Consider the following 16,851-nt stretch of genomic DNA (forward strand, 5'->3'; position numbering starts at 1 on the left):
ACAGGGGATGAGCACCCATGGGTGGTGCTGGGGTGGAGTTGGGATGCAGATACTGGACCCAGCACCTCTTTGGGGTGGGTTTGGGATGCAGATCCAGAGGGGATGAGCACCCCTGGGTGCTCTTTGGTGCTGGAGAAGCCGGAGTGGCTCAGCACCCCGGGGTGCCGCTGGGGTTTGGATCCAGCACGGACACTCGCCCCCCACGCACCCATTGGGGTCCGATTTGGGGCAAGCAGGACCCCCCACCCCGGGGCCCAGCCCGAGCCCTGCCCTGTGCCGGGGCAGCCTCACCTGTGCGGGCAGGTGCCGCTGGTGGCGGTGGCCGCTGGTGGCGGTGGCCGGTGCTGGAGCGGTGGCCGCCCGGGCAGGCACCGCTATTTGAAGGGCTCGGTGACAGTGACGTCGGCCTGGCCACCGTTCCCACGGGGGACCCGTGACCTCGCTGATGGCGTCGGGCTCCCCGTGCCAGTGTCCAGTGCCTCCTTCCCCCCAGATCCCCTTGGCACTGCAGGGACACCCCTGACACCCCATTTTTTTGGGGATTCTGCCACCCTGACCCCATTGTAAATTCATCATTCAGGGCTGGGGACCCCCCAGAATGGGCTCCTTTCCCATTTCCTGGGAAAGTGATGGATCCAGATGGTCCCTCTGCAGCTCCAGGGATCTCTTGTTGAAAGGAGGGGAGCAAATTCCTTGTGCCTCAGTTTCCCTACCCCACCCCAGCCTCCATTTCAAATGTGTCACCCCCAAACTGGGGCTGGATGCTGGCAATGGCCATGGAGCCCGAAGATCCCAGCTCAGGGGATGTGACAGAGCTCGGGAAGGGGATTTAGGCAGGATCTGGCCCTGGATTATCTCCAGCAGCTGCTCATCTCTTTGATATTTGCACTTGGATGCAGGACAGGGCCAGGGCAGATGCTGTGGGAAAAGCTGAAGGAAGCTCCCCAGACCCCAGAATTTCCCCAAGTGCCCCGAGATCCTGGGAATGAAGGAAAAAAGGGGAAAAACTAATTAAGAGCACCAGGCAGCAGCCAGCACCCATTGGGCAGTGGGATGGAGGAACTTGTTGGGGTGGTCCACGTTCCTGGGTGGAGCATCTGTGGGGACAAATGAAGTCCTCCTGTTCAAGAAAGGTCCCCAGTTCTTTGGGGTCACCACATTTACTTCTGAGTAAATGTGACTGACAGCCTTGGCCCAAGGCCCCCAAAATTTAGGAGTTGGAATTCATTAGCAAAGGGGTGATGTTGGGGCTCAGGAGGAGTACCACAGTGGGGGTGATGGCAGCAGCAAAGCAACTTTTGGGGGTGTTTTGTGTGGCTGAGAGTGTCCCCTTGCCTGTGTGCCTCCACTGAACCTCCCCTGTGAATCCTGCCTGGATGGAAAAAGCTGAAATACTTGGATACTCTGATTCATAGGCTGTTTTCACTCAGAATTTCCTAGATTTCAACCCCATATCCTGAGTCTAGGACATCCCTGGGCAGAGCTGTCAATATTCCTGGGCCCTGCTACCCACTCCGTGCTCCCCATCACTGTTTGGAGTGTCCAGAGAAATCCTTGGGGTGAAGCCTCTGCTCCAAACCAGTTCTCCCAGTACCTGCAGTGGGAATGGAGCTCTCCCCATTAACCTGGGCATGGTGCCCCTGACTGCAGGAGGAACAAGGAAGGTGTTTCCTCAGGCACTCCTTTGTAAGAAAGAAAATATTAAAGTCAACCATATTAACCTGGTTTGTTTTTGTTTTTTTTTTTTCCTAATATACAAGTGCTGCACCCCTGGTCCTCAGGATATTTCTTGACCCTTTGGATTCTTCTTGAAAGTGAGCAGGCCTGGAGTAGGGATTTGGAAGAAATCCTTTCCTGTGAGGGTGTGTCCCTGGCACAGGGTGCCCAGAGCAGCTGTGGCTGTCCCTGGATCCCTGGAAGTGTCCAAGGCCAGGTTGGACATGGGGGCTTGGAACAACCTGGGATGATGGGAGGTGCCCCTGCCCATGGCAGGGGGTGGGATTAGATATTCTATGAGATCCCTTCCATCTCAAACCATTCCTTCATTCTGTGATGTCTCAGGATGCCAGGAAAAACATTCTGACATCCCCTCCAGCAGCTGGGATGGAGCTCACCAGGTGGAAAGAGCACCAGCAGGCATGGCAAGGCCACTGTCATCAGCTCAGGGCCACAGGGCCAACCCCAACCCCTGCTCTAAAATCCAGCTCCAAACACACAGACCTTCCCCTCAGGGACCAATAATCCTTTTGTTTTTCTGGGGTTTGCTTTTTACGGGGTCAAAATCCCAACATTTGGGTGCTGCTGTGTGGCAATTACAGTTTCCAAACCAGCAGCACATGGTGGCCTGACCCTGAGGGGGAGGGAGGAAGTTTTTATATTTTGGTACAAAAATGAGGGTATTCATATATAAACACACACACAGAATGAGCTTCTTTTCTTTTTTTTTTCCCCTTCTCCTTATTTTTTTAAGAGCTAGCCAGCAGAAAAATGTGAAACCATTTCCCTGCAGTTTTGGAAAAGCTCGTGCTGGTGGGGTTGGAGGGGGAGTTTGGGTTTTGTTTTCAGATGAGATCCAGGATATCTCTTTTTTTTTTTTTTTTTTTTTTTTTTAAAAAGGCTTTACTCCCTCAAGGAAAAAAAAAAAAGATTTACAAAGTAACAGCCTGTATCAACTCTCCAGAAGAGAGATGGTATGACAATATTAATCCAAACATCACGCTATTTAATTCCCCAATAAAACATTGGAAAAAAAGGAGCCAACAGTATCTGCACTAACACTTTGCTACATATAAAATCTCCAGCTAATATGAAGCTTATGGTACCAACCTCTAAAACAGTTAAGATATATACACATAGGTTTTTTTTTTTTGTTTGGGGGGGTATATTAACAAACAGAATATTACAAAATATTAAAGAAGGCAACTCTTCTGTCATTTGTTTTGGGGGGGGTGGGTGTGGATTTTTGTTCCTGTTTTTCTTCACTTGAAGTTGGCGTAGTCTGAGAAGGCGTCAATGTATTCCTGCACCACCTTGTAGCAGAATTCGTACTGTTCCTGTGGGATGTGGGAGAGAACAGTGTTACAGCAGGAAAATCCACACCTGAGACAGCTTGCTCAGGTGTCCACAGCAGGTTCCACATCCCTGTGACCCCCAAACCCTTGCTGGGGTATTCGTGGCAAAAGAAACTCTGCTTTCCCCTTCCCTCTCCTGAGGTTCTGTTTGGATCCCAAAAGACTTTTCTTTTAAAACCCTGAGCAAATCCCTCTTGAAAGACCTCACCGAGCCCCACCCGCTCCAACCCTACCAATGTGCAGGGCTCCACAGCCACTCCAGGGCACTTTTCCAGGTGTTTCAGCCCATTAACGTATGGACTGTGGTTGAGGATGTCTCCAAGGAGGTTCTTGTAACTTCTGTCAGTGCTTAAAATGATGCCTTTAACAAGAGGGAGACACCTCCTGACCCAATTCCTTAGAATCATGGATCCTAGAATGGTCTGGGTTGGAAGGAACCTTAAGGATGACCTTGCTCCAACCCCCTGCCACACGTAGGGACACTTTCCATTAGCCCAGGTTGCTTCAAGCCCCGTCCAGCCTGGCCTTGGACATTTCCAGGGATGATGAACCCGCATCTTCCCTCACTCCCTTTTTCATGGAGAGTGAAAACCTTGAATCAAAGAGGTTTTTGCTCCACGCTGAGCCCCCAGCCTGTCCTTGCTGAGGTTCTGGCAGGGCAGGAGGCACCTACCAGTGTCTGCACCATGTGTGGCCTCTGTAGTCTTAAACTCTTGACTGTCTGAAAGACATCGAGGATTGCCTCTGCCTTCACCCTCTCCAGGACAGTGCTCAGTGCACAGAAGGTGCCCGTTCTTCCTGCTCCAGCACTGGCAAAGAGAAAGCAGGGGTGAGGGAAAACCCCTGTCCTGCCCCTGTTGGCTTTGCCCAGGGGATGATCCACATGGGAAGCACCAGAGAACTGGAGGAGCCAGTCCTGCCCCAGCGTCTCCCCATTTATCTGGGACATGCTTTGGGATTCTGAGCATCTCCCAGGCTCCTGGTGGAGCAGATCCCATGGGAGGGGTGGCCCAGCTGCTCCAGCCAGGCTTTACCTGCAGTGCACAGTGATGGGGTGGTTGCCAGACTGCTGCTGCTGTTTCTGTACTGCTGCAATGATGTTGATCATCCCCTTCCCATCCCCGGGGATCCCAACTTCTGGCCAGCCGTGGAAGTGGAACTGCCGGATCTGTCTGCTCTTGTTTTCCTGTTGGGAGGGCACAGCTCGAGGTCAGGCACATGGTGAGAGATCTGTACCAAGGAACCCACGGGCTCAGGGCTTTGGGGTAACAATCCATGTAGGAAAGCTGCTTGGGGAGGAGTGGCATTCCCAGGGCATGGAGTAGGGAAAGTGTGGGGAATGGGGAGCAGTGGGGAGGCTTGGTGGTGAGGGCAGCAGGACAGAGGGGACGGCGTCAAGGAACGAGCAGCAGCACAGGGACTCTCAGGGGTGGGAGGCAGGGATACAGGGATCAAATCCCTTTGGGACAACGGGGAGCTCACGTAGCTGAGGGAACACCAGCACGGGCTCATGGCAGTGAAACCGAGGAGCACCCAGAGGTCCCCAGAGGGAGCAGGGAGGTGCCAGGCACCAGGTATCTTACCCTGGTGTTGGTCACCAGCAGGTCCCTCACTGTGTAGCTCTCACACTCCTCCTCCTTCTTGAGCTCCACCGTGATGTCTCCGTAGGACACGGAGCCGTCGGATGGCCAGTACTGGGCACACTTCTCCTGAGGAAGCACCACAGGAGGGCACAGCGTGAGCACCCTGTGTTTTTCCCATGGGTTTGGATGGAAGGAACTTCTGGCAGCCGCCCAACACCAGGTGGGATCCCACAGGATACACAAACTCCCAGAATCACAGACTGGTTTGGGTTGGAAGGGACTTTAAGGGCCATCCCATTGCAAACTCCTGCCATTCACTTATTTATTTCCCTGTTGTTTAGTGTGGCTGATCCTGGGAGCTTACCTGGCCTCTCTCCTCCAGCTCTGTTAGCATCACTATGGAGCAGGATTTCCACTCCCAGATCATCCTCCAGAAGTCCTCTATCGTGTGCTGCAGTGGCCCTTGGCTGGCAATGTAGGAATCCTTCTGGCGATAACCCTGGAATGTGGGAACAGGGTCAGTGGATCAGGAGGAATCTCTTGGACATGGCTGGTCTACCAAGCTCAGTTCAGTTTTGGGAGGATCACACTCCCTACACACACCTGGCTTTATCCACTTGGCTTTCCAACACACCTAAGCAATACTGCAAGCTCTGAGTGCTGGAGAAGTGCTTTGCCTTCGCTCCAAGTACTCCAGGTAGGATTTTTATTGGGGATTTTTGGAAGAAGCAAGCAAAACTAGATGAAACTAGATGATTTTTAAGGTCCTTTCCAACTCAGACCAATCTATGATCTATGAAAAGCAGCAAGAAGGCTGGATGTCTCTGGCTCTTCCACAGCCACAAAGAGTTTCTGTTTCCAAAGCCCTCTGACTCCCCTGTGCCCTCATTGCAGACTGTGACTGCAGATGCTTCGTCATTTGCAGTTTGTCATTTAAGCAAAGTTCAGCAGAGTCAGGAAATTGAATCCTCAGCCCAAATTGCTTGTGTGCCACAGAAGCTTTCTGATCTGGATGCACAACAAGGCAGCTGCTCCTGGCTGCTCCCACAGCCACAGCAGGGACCCAGCAAAGGCAATTTCAGAGATCCATTAATTTAGGGATGTTAGAACTGGGAATAAACTGGTTTTAGTGGGCAAACCAAGTGATTGCCTTTTTTTGGGGAAAAAAAACAAGCCGTGTGTCATTAGGAGATGAAAGCAGAAACTGGGCTGGAAAAGAGCAGGGTCTGTCACTTGGCCAGCACTGGCATCACTGCATGGAGATCAATACTCATCCAAAATGTCTCCCTGGAGTCAACAGGACTGCTCAGGAGAGAAGGATGTGCAATCACTTATCTCCTCCTCGGAGTGAGGACAGCACTTAACCTCCCTGCCTTGCCTCCTGTCACCACCCAGACAGGTGTAATGGGATTGACCTGGCTCCTCTCCAAGGTTTTGGGATCGTGTATTGCTGCCTAATCTAATCTGGTGGACATTTTCTGACCAAATGGCCGGTGCTGTGTTATTTCCATGGATATGTGGATCCCTTCTCCACAGCCACTAGCAGAGCCCAGAGGGGCAGAAGTGAGGCCAGGATTTGGAGGCTCTTCTCAGGGTCCAGCTCTCCTCTCCCATAAGGAGCTGGATATACCTGGGGGTTTCTTGGAGAAAGAAACCAGCACCATCTGGTGACACAGAGCAAAGTCATGTGGAGGGAGCTGTACAAAACCCATAAAAGGAGTGTTTGGGATAAATTATTCCCAAAGGATGCAGCATGAGGTGGCTTCCATTGGAAGAAGATGGAAAGAAGACTGGAGAGGACTCACATCAATGAAGGAAGCATTCACATAGTCTGTGTTCTCTTCCCCTCTCTTCACTGGAATGATTACTCGGTTGAACTCATCTGGAACAGAACAAAATCATCTGAGATTTGGGATAACCTGCATGGCCTCCAGCTGGGGAGTCACCAAGCCCTAAGTGACAGAGATAAGGCAAGGGGAGCACAGTGCCCCTGGCTGGGACAAGCACAGTCAGCTCCACCCTCAGCCACGACCTGGTTTGGGGCAGAGGAAGAGGATGCTGAGCTCTCCAGGAAAAGGACCTGCTCAGCATTGGGACTTCCTTCCCCTTGAGGCAGAAACTCTTGGCAGCAGAAACCAGCAGAGAGGGTCATACAGGGCTGGTTGCCCATCTGTGTCCAGACAAAGTTTGAGTATCTTCAAGCATGGAGACTCCACAAATCCCTTGGGCAACCTGTGTCAGCACCTGGTGACCCCCACACCCAAAAACGTGTTCCCTGGTGTTCAGAGGGACCCTCCTGTGGTCAGTGTGTGCCTGTGGCCCCTTGTCCTGTCCCTGGCCACCACTGACAAGAGCCTGGCTCTGTCCCCTCTGCACCCTCCCTGCAGGTGTTGATGGACGGGGATGAGAGCCCCGGAGCCTTCTCCTCTCCAGGCTGAGCAGTGCCAGCTCTCCCAGCCTTTCCTCAGAGCAGAGATGCTCCAGTGCCCTCACTGGGCTCTCCCCAGTCCGTCCATGTCCCTCTTGTCCTGGGGAGGCAGAACTGGACCCAGTGCTCCAGGTGTGACCTCGGCAGTGCTGAGCACAGGGGCAGGATCCCCTCCCTGGAGCTGCTGGAAGTGTTTTGTCTCACACAGCCCAGCCCACCACTGTCCCTTTTGTCACAAGAGCACTTTGCTGGCTCAGGTTCAGGCTGGAATCTGTAAGGATCACCAGATCCTTTCCTGCCAAGCTGCTTTTCCACCCAGCTGGGTGACCCCAGTACAAACTGGTGCCTGGACTTGTTCCTCCCCAGGGGCAGGACTTTGCCCTTTTCCCTGCTGAACATCACAAGGTCCCTGTTTGTCCCATCTCTCCAGCCTGATTCCTGTCACCACACCCACCACAGGGACACACAGACAAACAAGCCTTACATGGAATTATTTGAAGCACCCTGTTCTTCTTCATGTTGGCTGGCAAATTGCCTGTTCTCATCTTGTCATTCTGGATTTTGATTGAAGTGAGCTTCTGCAGGGCAAGGAACAAAGCAGAGGGGAATTTCAGAGCCACCCAGTGCCAGGCCAACACATGATGATCCCTGCCCCATCCCAGCAGATCCACCAGGACAACAGCCACGCTCACCTTGAACTCTTCCTCCAGCCCGTTGCTGCTGGTCCCTGGCACTTTGTTGTAGATCTTCTGGAGGTGGATCTCTAAAGAGGTCACCTCCAGCTCTGTGTCACCGTAGAGATAGTGCTCCAGAAGTGCTTGGTATATGAACACATACTGCATCTGGAGGGATGCAGGGAGAAGCCATGGAAGGAACTCTGAGTGTCTCTGAAATCCTCCTTCTCAAAGTGATCCCACTGCTCATAACTACACCTCCCCTCTAGCCATACAAATTACTTTGCTGTTTTTCCCCTGCTCTTTTTTTCTGCCATGTTCCATGCCCAGTGAGCACATGCTGGGTGCAAACCCACCACCCCCCTGCCCACCCTCTGAGACCCCAGAAAAGTGAGTGACAACCTTCCTGCCACTAAAGGGGGACTGGGACTTTATTTACCACACCAAGAAAAGGAGATGTGACACAAAATGCTCTCCAAGCCTGAAGCAAAGGAGCCTCAGGGGGGACCTTCTGGTGCCACAAGATTCCCTGACAGGAGAGGGCAGCTAAGGGGCAGGATGAGAGGGAACAGCCTCAAGCTGTGCCAGAGGAGGGTCATGGATACATGGATGGATAAATTTCTTCAAGGAAAAGGTTGTTCAGCCCAGCTGCCCAGGGTGAGTCCCCATCTCTGGAGGGATTCAAAAGCTGTGTGGATGTGGCACTTGGGGACGTAGGTCAGTGGTGGCCTTGGCAGTGCTGGGGGAATGGTTGGGACTCGATCTTCAGGATCTCTTCCATTCCAACCTAAATGATTTAATGATTCTACAAAGGCAATTCAAAAGAGCAGGACCCTGTGAACGGCTCACTTGATGCAGCATCACCCAAAATGAGCGATGACACTCAACCCTCTCACACAGGCTTTGACTGGGTGAAGGAAATCCACGCCCAGAGGGCAGGGCAGCACCACACTTACATCTGTCTGTACCATCTGGCAGCGCTGAGCCCGGATCCTGCTCACGAAGCCGTAAACATCCACCTTCCTCTCCGTGTGCATCATGTCCAGCATGGCATCGATGACGATGAAAGTGCCCGTGCGTCCCACCCCAGCACTGCAAGACAAGGGTTGGGTGGGAGATTGGGAAGGAATTCTTCCCTGGGAGGGTGGGGAAGCCCTGGAACAGGGTGTTCAGAGAAGCTGGGGCTGCGCCTGGATCCCTGGAATTGTCCAAGGCCAGGTTTGGAGCAACCTGGGATGGTGGAAGGTGTCCCTGCCCATGGCAGGGGGTTGGATTAGATTTGTCTTCTGTGAGACCAGCAAAGGAAAGACAAAGCTCTGAGAATCAGCACCTTCCCAAGAAGGCAAGAAAAATGAACTTGGGATGGTGCAGATGTGACCATCTCTGCCTTTATCCAAGGGGCTTCTCCTTATTGCAATGTGGAAGCCCCCATGGCTCCCCCAGGGTTGTTGCTGTGCCTGAAACCACTCCAGGTGAGCCCAATCTCCATGGCTCTTGCTCCAGGCAATCTGTCAGCTCGGTACTGCCTTCTCCCAAAGAGGGATGTTATCTTCTCATGACAGGGCAGTGGAGAGCCAAGGGAGATGCCACCAGAGCTCAGCTTGGCTCACTCAGCATCCAGCCAACCCAAACGAGCCCTCCAGATGAGTCTGAACAACCTAACATCACTGATTCCAAGAACTTCCTTCAATTCATGCATTTTTTTTTGCATGTCCCCATGAGGAACATCCCTGTTTAACACAGGAAAAAAGTTAAATAAAGATCATGAAAAAGTTCTGACTAAAAAAAAAAATCAAATTAAATAGGAGTCACTTTCCAGGTGACCCAGGATGGGCAGAGGTTGGCTGTGAGCAGGACTCACCTGCAGTGCACCACTATGGCTCCTGCATATTGGGGATTGCAGGTCTTCACCTTCTTCAGGAATTTCAGCATCCCGATGGGGGTGAAGGGCACCCCGAAGTCAGGCCAGCTGGTGAAGTGGAACTGGGTCACCAGGCGCTGAGGCTTCTTGTTTGTGACATCTCCCACCTGGAGGGGAAAGAAAAGTAGACTCAGGTTAACGAGAAATACTCAGGTTTCCCTTCTTCCCCCCAAAATTAAGAGAGAGAGGGAGCTGCAAACCTGACATGGAGCTAGATGGCTTAAGAAGCAGCATCCACAGCTGAAAGGGCATGTGCTGAGGCTCTGGGACAAATCAGTCTCTAAAAACATGACATTTTAACCACCCAGCAGCACATCCCACATTTGAGGGGTGTGAGATGCCAGCCTGTCCCTGCCTGTGGATCCAGCCTGGCAGCAGCTGCCACACTTCATCCTCAACAAGCTCACACAGAAGCTGTTGCTCCATCCTTTCCCACTCCTCTGCCCAGATCATCCTTGGATTAAAAGGCAGGGGAGGACACATCCAGGCTACTGGAGTGAAGGATGAGGCTCGGGAGAATCACCCTTAGGGTCCAGACAGGTTTGCAGGCACCAACTCTTCCCTGCCTGCCTCTGAGAGCAACAGGAAAACAAACAGAGTGACTAGAACACCCAGGGTCTCCTTGGAGGGCAAGGAAATGTGGTGACAGATGGGAAAGCAATCAAACCTAACACAAACAGCGCTGGATTTTGTCTCAGCTGAGGGGATAAATCTGATTATTTTCAGGCATTAAGTGTCTGTGGGTGAAAGCAGGAACCAACACTGGTAACAGCAAGTGCTGGAGTACTGCAGGATGGAATTTCAGCCCTGGCATCCCTCAGCTTCCCTGCTCTCATGGTACAGCCATGCTGGTACCATGTTTGAACCCCAAAGCCTGGGAGTTTGGAACTTTTTGTGCTTTCTGACACTGACCCCCAAAAAACCACTGCTTTTGACTTGAGGCCTTGGAGAAGCCTTCTAAATTTGAGTGACAGAGTTAGAATCACTGGTGTGTAGTTTGAATAAAAGTATGTAATTTCACATGGTAAAGGGTTTCAAATTAAAAGTTCTTAAAGTCTAAGACAAGATACAAGTTCTTGGGTGTTGTCTCCTCTTGTTCTTTCTTCTTAGTTTTAAGTAGCACTTTTAAAATTGAATAGTTAGTACTGCAGTGCAAATCATAAATGTTCAGTAATTAGGTCAAAAGTATGAATAGTAAAATGTTAGTTTTTAATTAAATAGTTAGCCTTTAAAAGACCTTGTAACTAACTAGATACACCTCAATTTTCCTGCTTTTAGCTTGTTAGCTAGAAGTACTGCAAAACTCTCTGTACTTTAAATAAAATTTAAAAAACAACCAAATACAAATGCAAAAGAATTGTCTCTCGTGCTTCAATCCTAACTCTAAGTAAAAACAGAAAAAAAAAATTCCACCAATATGCAATGCCACTAATGAAGTGGTGCCACTGTCAGGACCAATGGCAATAGGCTCTTGGGAGGAATAAATTCTTAACAACTCTGCTTAAAAATTCGTGCTGGGGGTCATTTCATCCCAACTCTGCTCTCACAGAGCCTTGGAGGAGTGGAGCCAGCACCTTTGGGAGACCCAGTGTGGAAAGGGGAGGGATGGGATGGGACAGGAAGGGATGGGAGAGGTGACCCCTGGCACCTGCTGGATGCAGAACTTGCGCACGGTGTAATCCACCAGCACGGTCACGTCCTCCACGGACACTCGGATGTTCCCATAGGTCCAGCAGCCCTGATCTGGCCAGTACTGAGCACATTTACACTGTGGGGGGATAAAACAGGTGCAGGTGAGCTTTGGGCATCCTCCCAAGGCTGGGAATGGCTCCAGGATATAGCCACAGGCACAGGATGTGCTGGATTTGGCCCAGTTTGGGTCAAATCCCAGCCTGTGAAACCTTCTGGCACCGACCTCTTTCCTCTCCTTCAGGTTGGTCACCATGACAATTGTCGCTGTGTTTTGCTCCCAAATCATCCTCCAAAAATCGTTCACTGTTTCTTCCTTTGGTCCTGAGGGGAAAGTAAAACAAAAAATCCTCTTTGGGATCAACTTCTCACGATTTGGGGCTAAAACCCAACGCGTGAGGTCACACGTCACACATGACCCAACACATTTTTTGCCAATAGGTCAGAGGAGGTGCTGTGGTGTCTGGGCATGCCTGATTCAAGGAATAATCCTATCACACAATAGCTGGAATTTTTGGATTTGTTTTATGGTCGGGAATTCTGTATTTAGCTCAAGAAGGGGAAGACGGACAAACAGAGCATGGACTTGCCCAAGGTCACCCAGGGGAACTGTGGCTGTCCCAGAGTCTGCAGAAGCCCTGCCCTGGGATTTTAAGTTTCAGCCATGGGATCCCATTTCAGTGTGGCACAGGAAGAGTTCCCTGCTGCCTGCCAGACACAAAGCTAACTGAGCCTAAACTCCCTTGCCAAGCCTGAGGCTCAGGATGGGCCAGGAAAACAGCAGAGCCAAAGCTTAACCTGAGGCTGGAAGTACTGACGGATCCAGCCTCCTTCTCCAGCCAGAGCCAGGGAAACTGGCCAGGAATGCCCTGACCCACTGGCAAGTCAAGAGAGGAAATACAAAACACTCCCATGGGCAGGTAACATCCTGCTGCTGACATGATTTCCACCCTGTGAGTGGGAATTTTGGTATTAGGGATGAGTTTGGACTCCTGAAGATCACAAGGATGTTTCTCTCTATCCCATCCCTGGGAGCGTTCAAGGGAGCTTGGAGCAACCTGGGATAGTGGGAGGTGTCCCTGTCCATGGCAGTGGGGTGGAATGAGATGAGCTTTGAGGTCCTTTCCAGCCCAAACCATTCCATGATTCTGTCATTTGGGGAATTTAATTAAGCATCTCCCTGGCAGTATTTTCAGAGGTCACAACACCCTCCAGCAATGGGATTGCACAGGGCTTCTCTCTGTCCACCAAGACATCCAGCACTGCTCTTTTACTGGGAAAATCATTGTGGGAACAATCTGTGGGGCAGGCAGGCTTCCTTTTGACCAGGGGAGCTCTGCAAGATGCTGTGCTGTGGGTAGAGGGACACAGCTCCACTGAGCAGAGGGACCCAGCCCAGCTGCCCCCAGAACAGAGCAATGGGAATAGTCAAGAATTTACCTTGTGCAGCAATGAACTTGTTTTTCTCTTGGTACCCCTGCAAGAAAAGAAGAAAAAGGAAGAGAAATTAATATCTCACTGACACAAGAGTCAAGAGATGCATCTACTTCAGGAACAAACAGAGCCGGCATCAGCTCTGCTGCTCACTCTCCCTTGTGCAGAGAAAAGGGCTGCAGCCTCTGAGGGGAGATTCAGCTTCAAAAGTGGGCTGAAATAATTGAAAATCCTTGTGCAAAGGGCACAGGAACATCCCCTATGCTCACATAAAGCAGGGATGACACCACTTGCTGGCACAAGGCACTAATGAAGTGGTGACAGCCCTTCCACTGGAGTCACACCCTGCATTCAAAGCATCATGTGAAAATCAGCACTGACCCTTGGAAGAGGGGCTGCAGAACTCATAGGGATTGATTTTGTGTGTTCTATTTACTGGGGAGGAAAGGAAAAAGCACTTTTGAGTCTTGCTTCGCCTCATGTGCCTGCATCTCTCACATGACCCTTTCAGCTGATTGGAGCCATGGTGACAACCACAAAGGACCCATCTCCTCCCAGGGGCAGAGCAGGGCAATGCTGCTTCCATTTTAGCTGGATTCCTCGATTTCTTCTTCATCCATTCCCACATCCAGCCCTGCAAGCTGGGAAGCACTGAGGATCAAATGGCCACACTATTCAGGGATTTAAAACCAGGTGGATGTGGCACTTGGGGACATGGTTTAGTGGTGGTCTGGCAGTGCTGGGGGAATGCTTGCACTTGTGGGTCTTACAGAACTTTTCCACCCTCAAAGATTCTGTGATTCATCAGCTGTTTGTTGATCAAAAATGCCCAGCTCCAGCAGGAGTGGTTCCCCAGCCCTTTCCAAACCAGCTGTGCTCCTGGCAGGGGTTTCCCCTTCACATCACAAAACTCACATTAATGAAGGAGGCGTTGATGTAGTCAGAGTCGGGGACCCCTTCCACGGGAGTCAGGTGAACCCTGGAATGATCATCTGGAGGGAAATTAAAACTCTGCATTAAAGACAGCCCCCTCCACTCTGCTGGTACCTGGCACAGTGAGAATCCAGGTGTTGGAGTGGAGCCCACGCTCCTGGCTCTGCTGCAAAAACACCTTTATGGCCCCAAATTCCTCTTGCTTAAACCCAGAGAGGTCCTAGATCATGTCCAAGGTAGTTTTCCTTCTGCAGAGGGCTTATCTGAGGACACCCCAAGCCAGCCCATTGCTCAGTGCCACCAGGCAAGAGCTGTCCCTCCTGGCAATTCCCATTTGTTTCACTCTCCATGGCCTGGCTGCTGAGGAGTTTCTTCTCACAGGTATCTAAAGCTAAAGCAGACACAGCCACCCACCTGGAAGGTGAAATACCCTCAAACTGTGCCCTTGCCCATTCCAAAACCAGGAATGGGAAGTCCTGGCAGCAGGCCCTGAGTGTTCCCCCCCCACACATCTAACCAGCTCTGACACGTACAGGGCAAAATGTTCACATATCTGTTCTTCTCCTTGTTCTCCTCCTTGGAAGCAGCTTCACACGTGGCCTGTATGGGACACGCTGGGAGAGCCTGAAATGGCAGAAGAAAATGGGTTTTCCATGATGTTTTCATGGCACAGCAAGAACAATGTGCTAGCAAATGCCACATCTGAACATCCTGTTCCATCACCCACACCCCTCACCTCCACCCCAGCAGCAGCTCCTCCTCCCCACCGAGCTCGAACTCAACATTGAAATAGCTGGGCTGGACCAGAGAGAGCTAATCCCCTTGGAAAGATGTCTGGAATCTCCTGATCCATGGACACGAGGTGGCAGCAAAGCCTCCAGCTCTGAACCCACCCGGCAGCACCAACGAGCTCATTCCTTATTCCTGTACACAGAGGCTCCTGTGAGATTCCCTCATTAACAGTGCTGCTAATTGTGATCTGATTAAGGTCCCACTGCCCCAGCCCACCCAGTGATGGAAGGAGCAGGATCAGGGGACCTTTGGAGGGGGGTACTGGAGTGACAGGGGACATTGTCCCTGGGTTTCCCAGTTGTGCACAGGAGGTGCTTCCCCAGTACTGTTATTCCAGATCCTCTTTGAACAGCAAAGAATGTTCTGGAGGCATCCAGCATCCCTTCCTCCAGCTGACAGGATGGCAGGAAGGGCAGTCAGGTATTTATAACCCTAAAAATCCTCTCCCTGGGCATTCATTGCACCTATTTGGTTTCATCGAAGCATGGCCAGGAAAGGGATCAGGTTTTGGAGCAGCTGGACAAAGTCAAGGGGCTTTTTTTTATCTTCTCCTCATTCTCATAGTGCCATATCATGGCTTGGACTTAGGCTGGGAGCACAGGTCTGATGAGGAGCAGCTGAGGGAGCTGGGAAAGGGGCTCAGCCTGGAGAAAAGGAGGAGCAGGGGGGAACTTGTGGCTCTGCACAACTCCCTGACAGGAGGGGACAGCCAGGGGGGATTTGGGATCTGCTCCCAGGGAACAGGGACAGGAGGAGAGGGAATGGTCTCAGGCTGGGCATAGGGAGGTTCATGGGCATGGGGAGGATCAGTCTGGATATTTAGGAGAATATTTTCACAGAAAGAGTTGTCAAGCTCCAGCACTGGCTGCCCAGGGCAGTGGTGAAGTTCCCACCCTTGAAAGAGTTAAAAAAAAAAAAGTATGGATGTGGCACTTGAGGACATGGGTCAGTGGTGGTCTGGGCAGTACTGGGGGAATGGTTGGACTCAATAATCTTGGAGGGCTTTTCCAACTTTAATTATTCCATTCCATTCCATTCCATTCCATTCCATTCCATTCCATTCCATTCCATTCCAATGTATTTTTCTATTCATGAGGCAGAACAGATTTATCGTTCTAAGCTGCAAAGCTCAGCAATGTCAAGAAGAGGTTGTGGCCATCCCTGAAGAAATGCTCTGGGCTTGTGGGACAAGCACAATACCTGAATTCCTCACAGCTGAAGGCCAGCCTTTGTCCCATACATTGACATCACTGTGTTTCAGGGTTAACAGCTCACTGAAATAAGACAGGGTCATTCCTGTTTCTCTGTCAAAGATTTTTCTTTTTTTTGGCTGTTTGTGGATTTAAAACCATGAGGAGTGGGAGGTGGAAGGCAGACCTTGTGAGGCAACCAAAGATCAGGGGAGCTCTGGAAGACCCCAAGACATCCAGGATCATTCCTGAACCCAGGAACACATAACTGTGAAGAGCTGTTTGCTAGAAACCCTCTGTTTTCTGCCGTGAGCACGAGGGTGAACGACTTACCCACCCCTCCACGCATGAGGAGGGACAGAATCCACCCTGCCACCGCTCAGCCCTCCCAGAACCAGACCCTAACCCAAAAGCAAGGGCAGCCTGTGGGATCTGAGGGCAGCAGCAGAGGCACTCACGTTGAACTCCTCCCGAAAGAGCTTGTTGTCATCGGCCATGCGGCGATTGATCTCCTCCTCCAGCTTGTCCACGGGCAGTGGGGGGTACTTGCGGTTGGTGCTGGGCGAGCGGGCGAGCAGGGGCATGCTCTGTGGCTCTGCAATGACACCCAGGGGTCACAGGGGCCACCAGCTGTCCCCCCCCCCCCCAGTGCCCAGCACTGCCCACCCACCCCCAGGTGAGCGCGGGGACCCCGCACGCTGCCGCTTTTGGGGTTTGCAGGGAATGGTTTGGAGGGGACGTTAGAGATCACACAGAATTCACAGAATTCTGTGATCACCTTCTTCCAACAGCTGCCACCAGGGCCAGGGCAGCGCCTGTCCCTTGTGCTGGCTCTGCTGGGGCACCTCCAGTCCTGAGGGCACCTCTGGGTCTCATGAAAAGATCACGAGGGGCTGGAGGGTGTTGAGAGAAGGGAATGGAGCTGGGGAAGGGTCTGGAGCCCCGGGAGCAGCTGAGGGAGCTGGGAAAGGGGCTCAGCCTGGAGAAAAGGGGGATCAGGGGGGACCTTGTGGCTCTGCACAACTCCCTGACAGGAGGGGACAGCCAGGGGGGATTTGGAATCTGCTCCAAGGGAACAGGGACAGGAGGAGAGGGAACGGCCTCAAGTTAGGCCAAGAGAGGTTTAGATTGGATAT

At 51.7% G+C, this 16,851-nt stretch overlaps 1 protein-coding gene across 2 annotated transcripts in view; it reads right to left on the bottom strand.

The window, feature by feature from the left end:
• Positions 1 to 2,123: 2,123 nt before the first annotated feature.
• The window catches only part of PTPRA (protein tyrosine phosphatase receptor type A), a 117,110-nt gene continuing 102,382 nt past the window's right edge, over positions 2,124 to 16,851 (bottom strand). Inside the window, exons 9-24 of one of the 2 annotated variants that reach the window (XM_062493966.1) lie at positions 16,174 to 16,310; positions 14,261 to 14,357; positions 13,716 to 13,894; positions 12,807 to 12,843; positions 11,593 to 11,690; positions 11,326 to 11,445; positions 9,618 to 9,784; positions 8,713 to 8,848; positions 7,775 to 7,924; positions 7,567 to 7,660; positions 6,460 to 6,536; positions 5,019 to 5,153; positions 4,655 to 4,780; positions 4,106 to 4,257; positions 3,745 to 3,880; positions 2,124 to 3,053 (exon numbers count right to left, since the gene is read on the bottom strand). In XM_062493966.1, coding sequence (XP_062349950.1) covers positions 2,979 to 3,053; positions 3,745 to 3,880; positions 4,106 to 4,257; positions 4,655 to 4,780; positions 5,019 to 5,153; positions 6,460 to 6,536; positions 7,567 to 7,660; positions 7,775 to 7,924; positions 8,713 to 8,848; positions 9,618 to 9,784; positions 11,326 to 11,445; positions 11,593 to 11,690; positions 12,807 to 12,843; positions 13,716 to 13,894; positions 14,261 to 14,357; positions 16,174 to 16,310 — 1,916 coding nt within the window. In that variant the 3' untranslated portion in view covers positions 2,124 to 2,978. The remainder of the gene's footprint in view (positions 3,054 to 3,744; positions 3,881 to 4,105; positions 4,258 to 4,654; positions 4,781 to 5,018; positions 5,154 to 6,459; positions 6,537 to 7,566; positions 7,661 to 7,774; positions 7,925 to 8,712; positions 8,849 to 9,617; positions 9,785 to 11,325; positions 11,446 to 11,592; positions 11,691 to 12,806; positions 12,844 to 13,715; positions 13,895 to 14,260; positions 14,358 to 16,173; positions 16,311 to 16,851) is intronic. The other variant, XM_062493967.1, reaches the window with a different exon arrangement.

The sequence above is a fragment of the Cinclus cinclus genome, chromosome 5 (assembly GCF_963662255.1).
Source record: "Cinclus cinclus chromosome 5, bCinCin1.1, whole genome shotgun sequence".
Taxonomy (NCBI): Eukaryota; Metazoa; Chordata; class Aves; order Passeriformes; family Cinclidae; genus Cinclus; species Cinclus cinclus.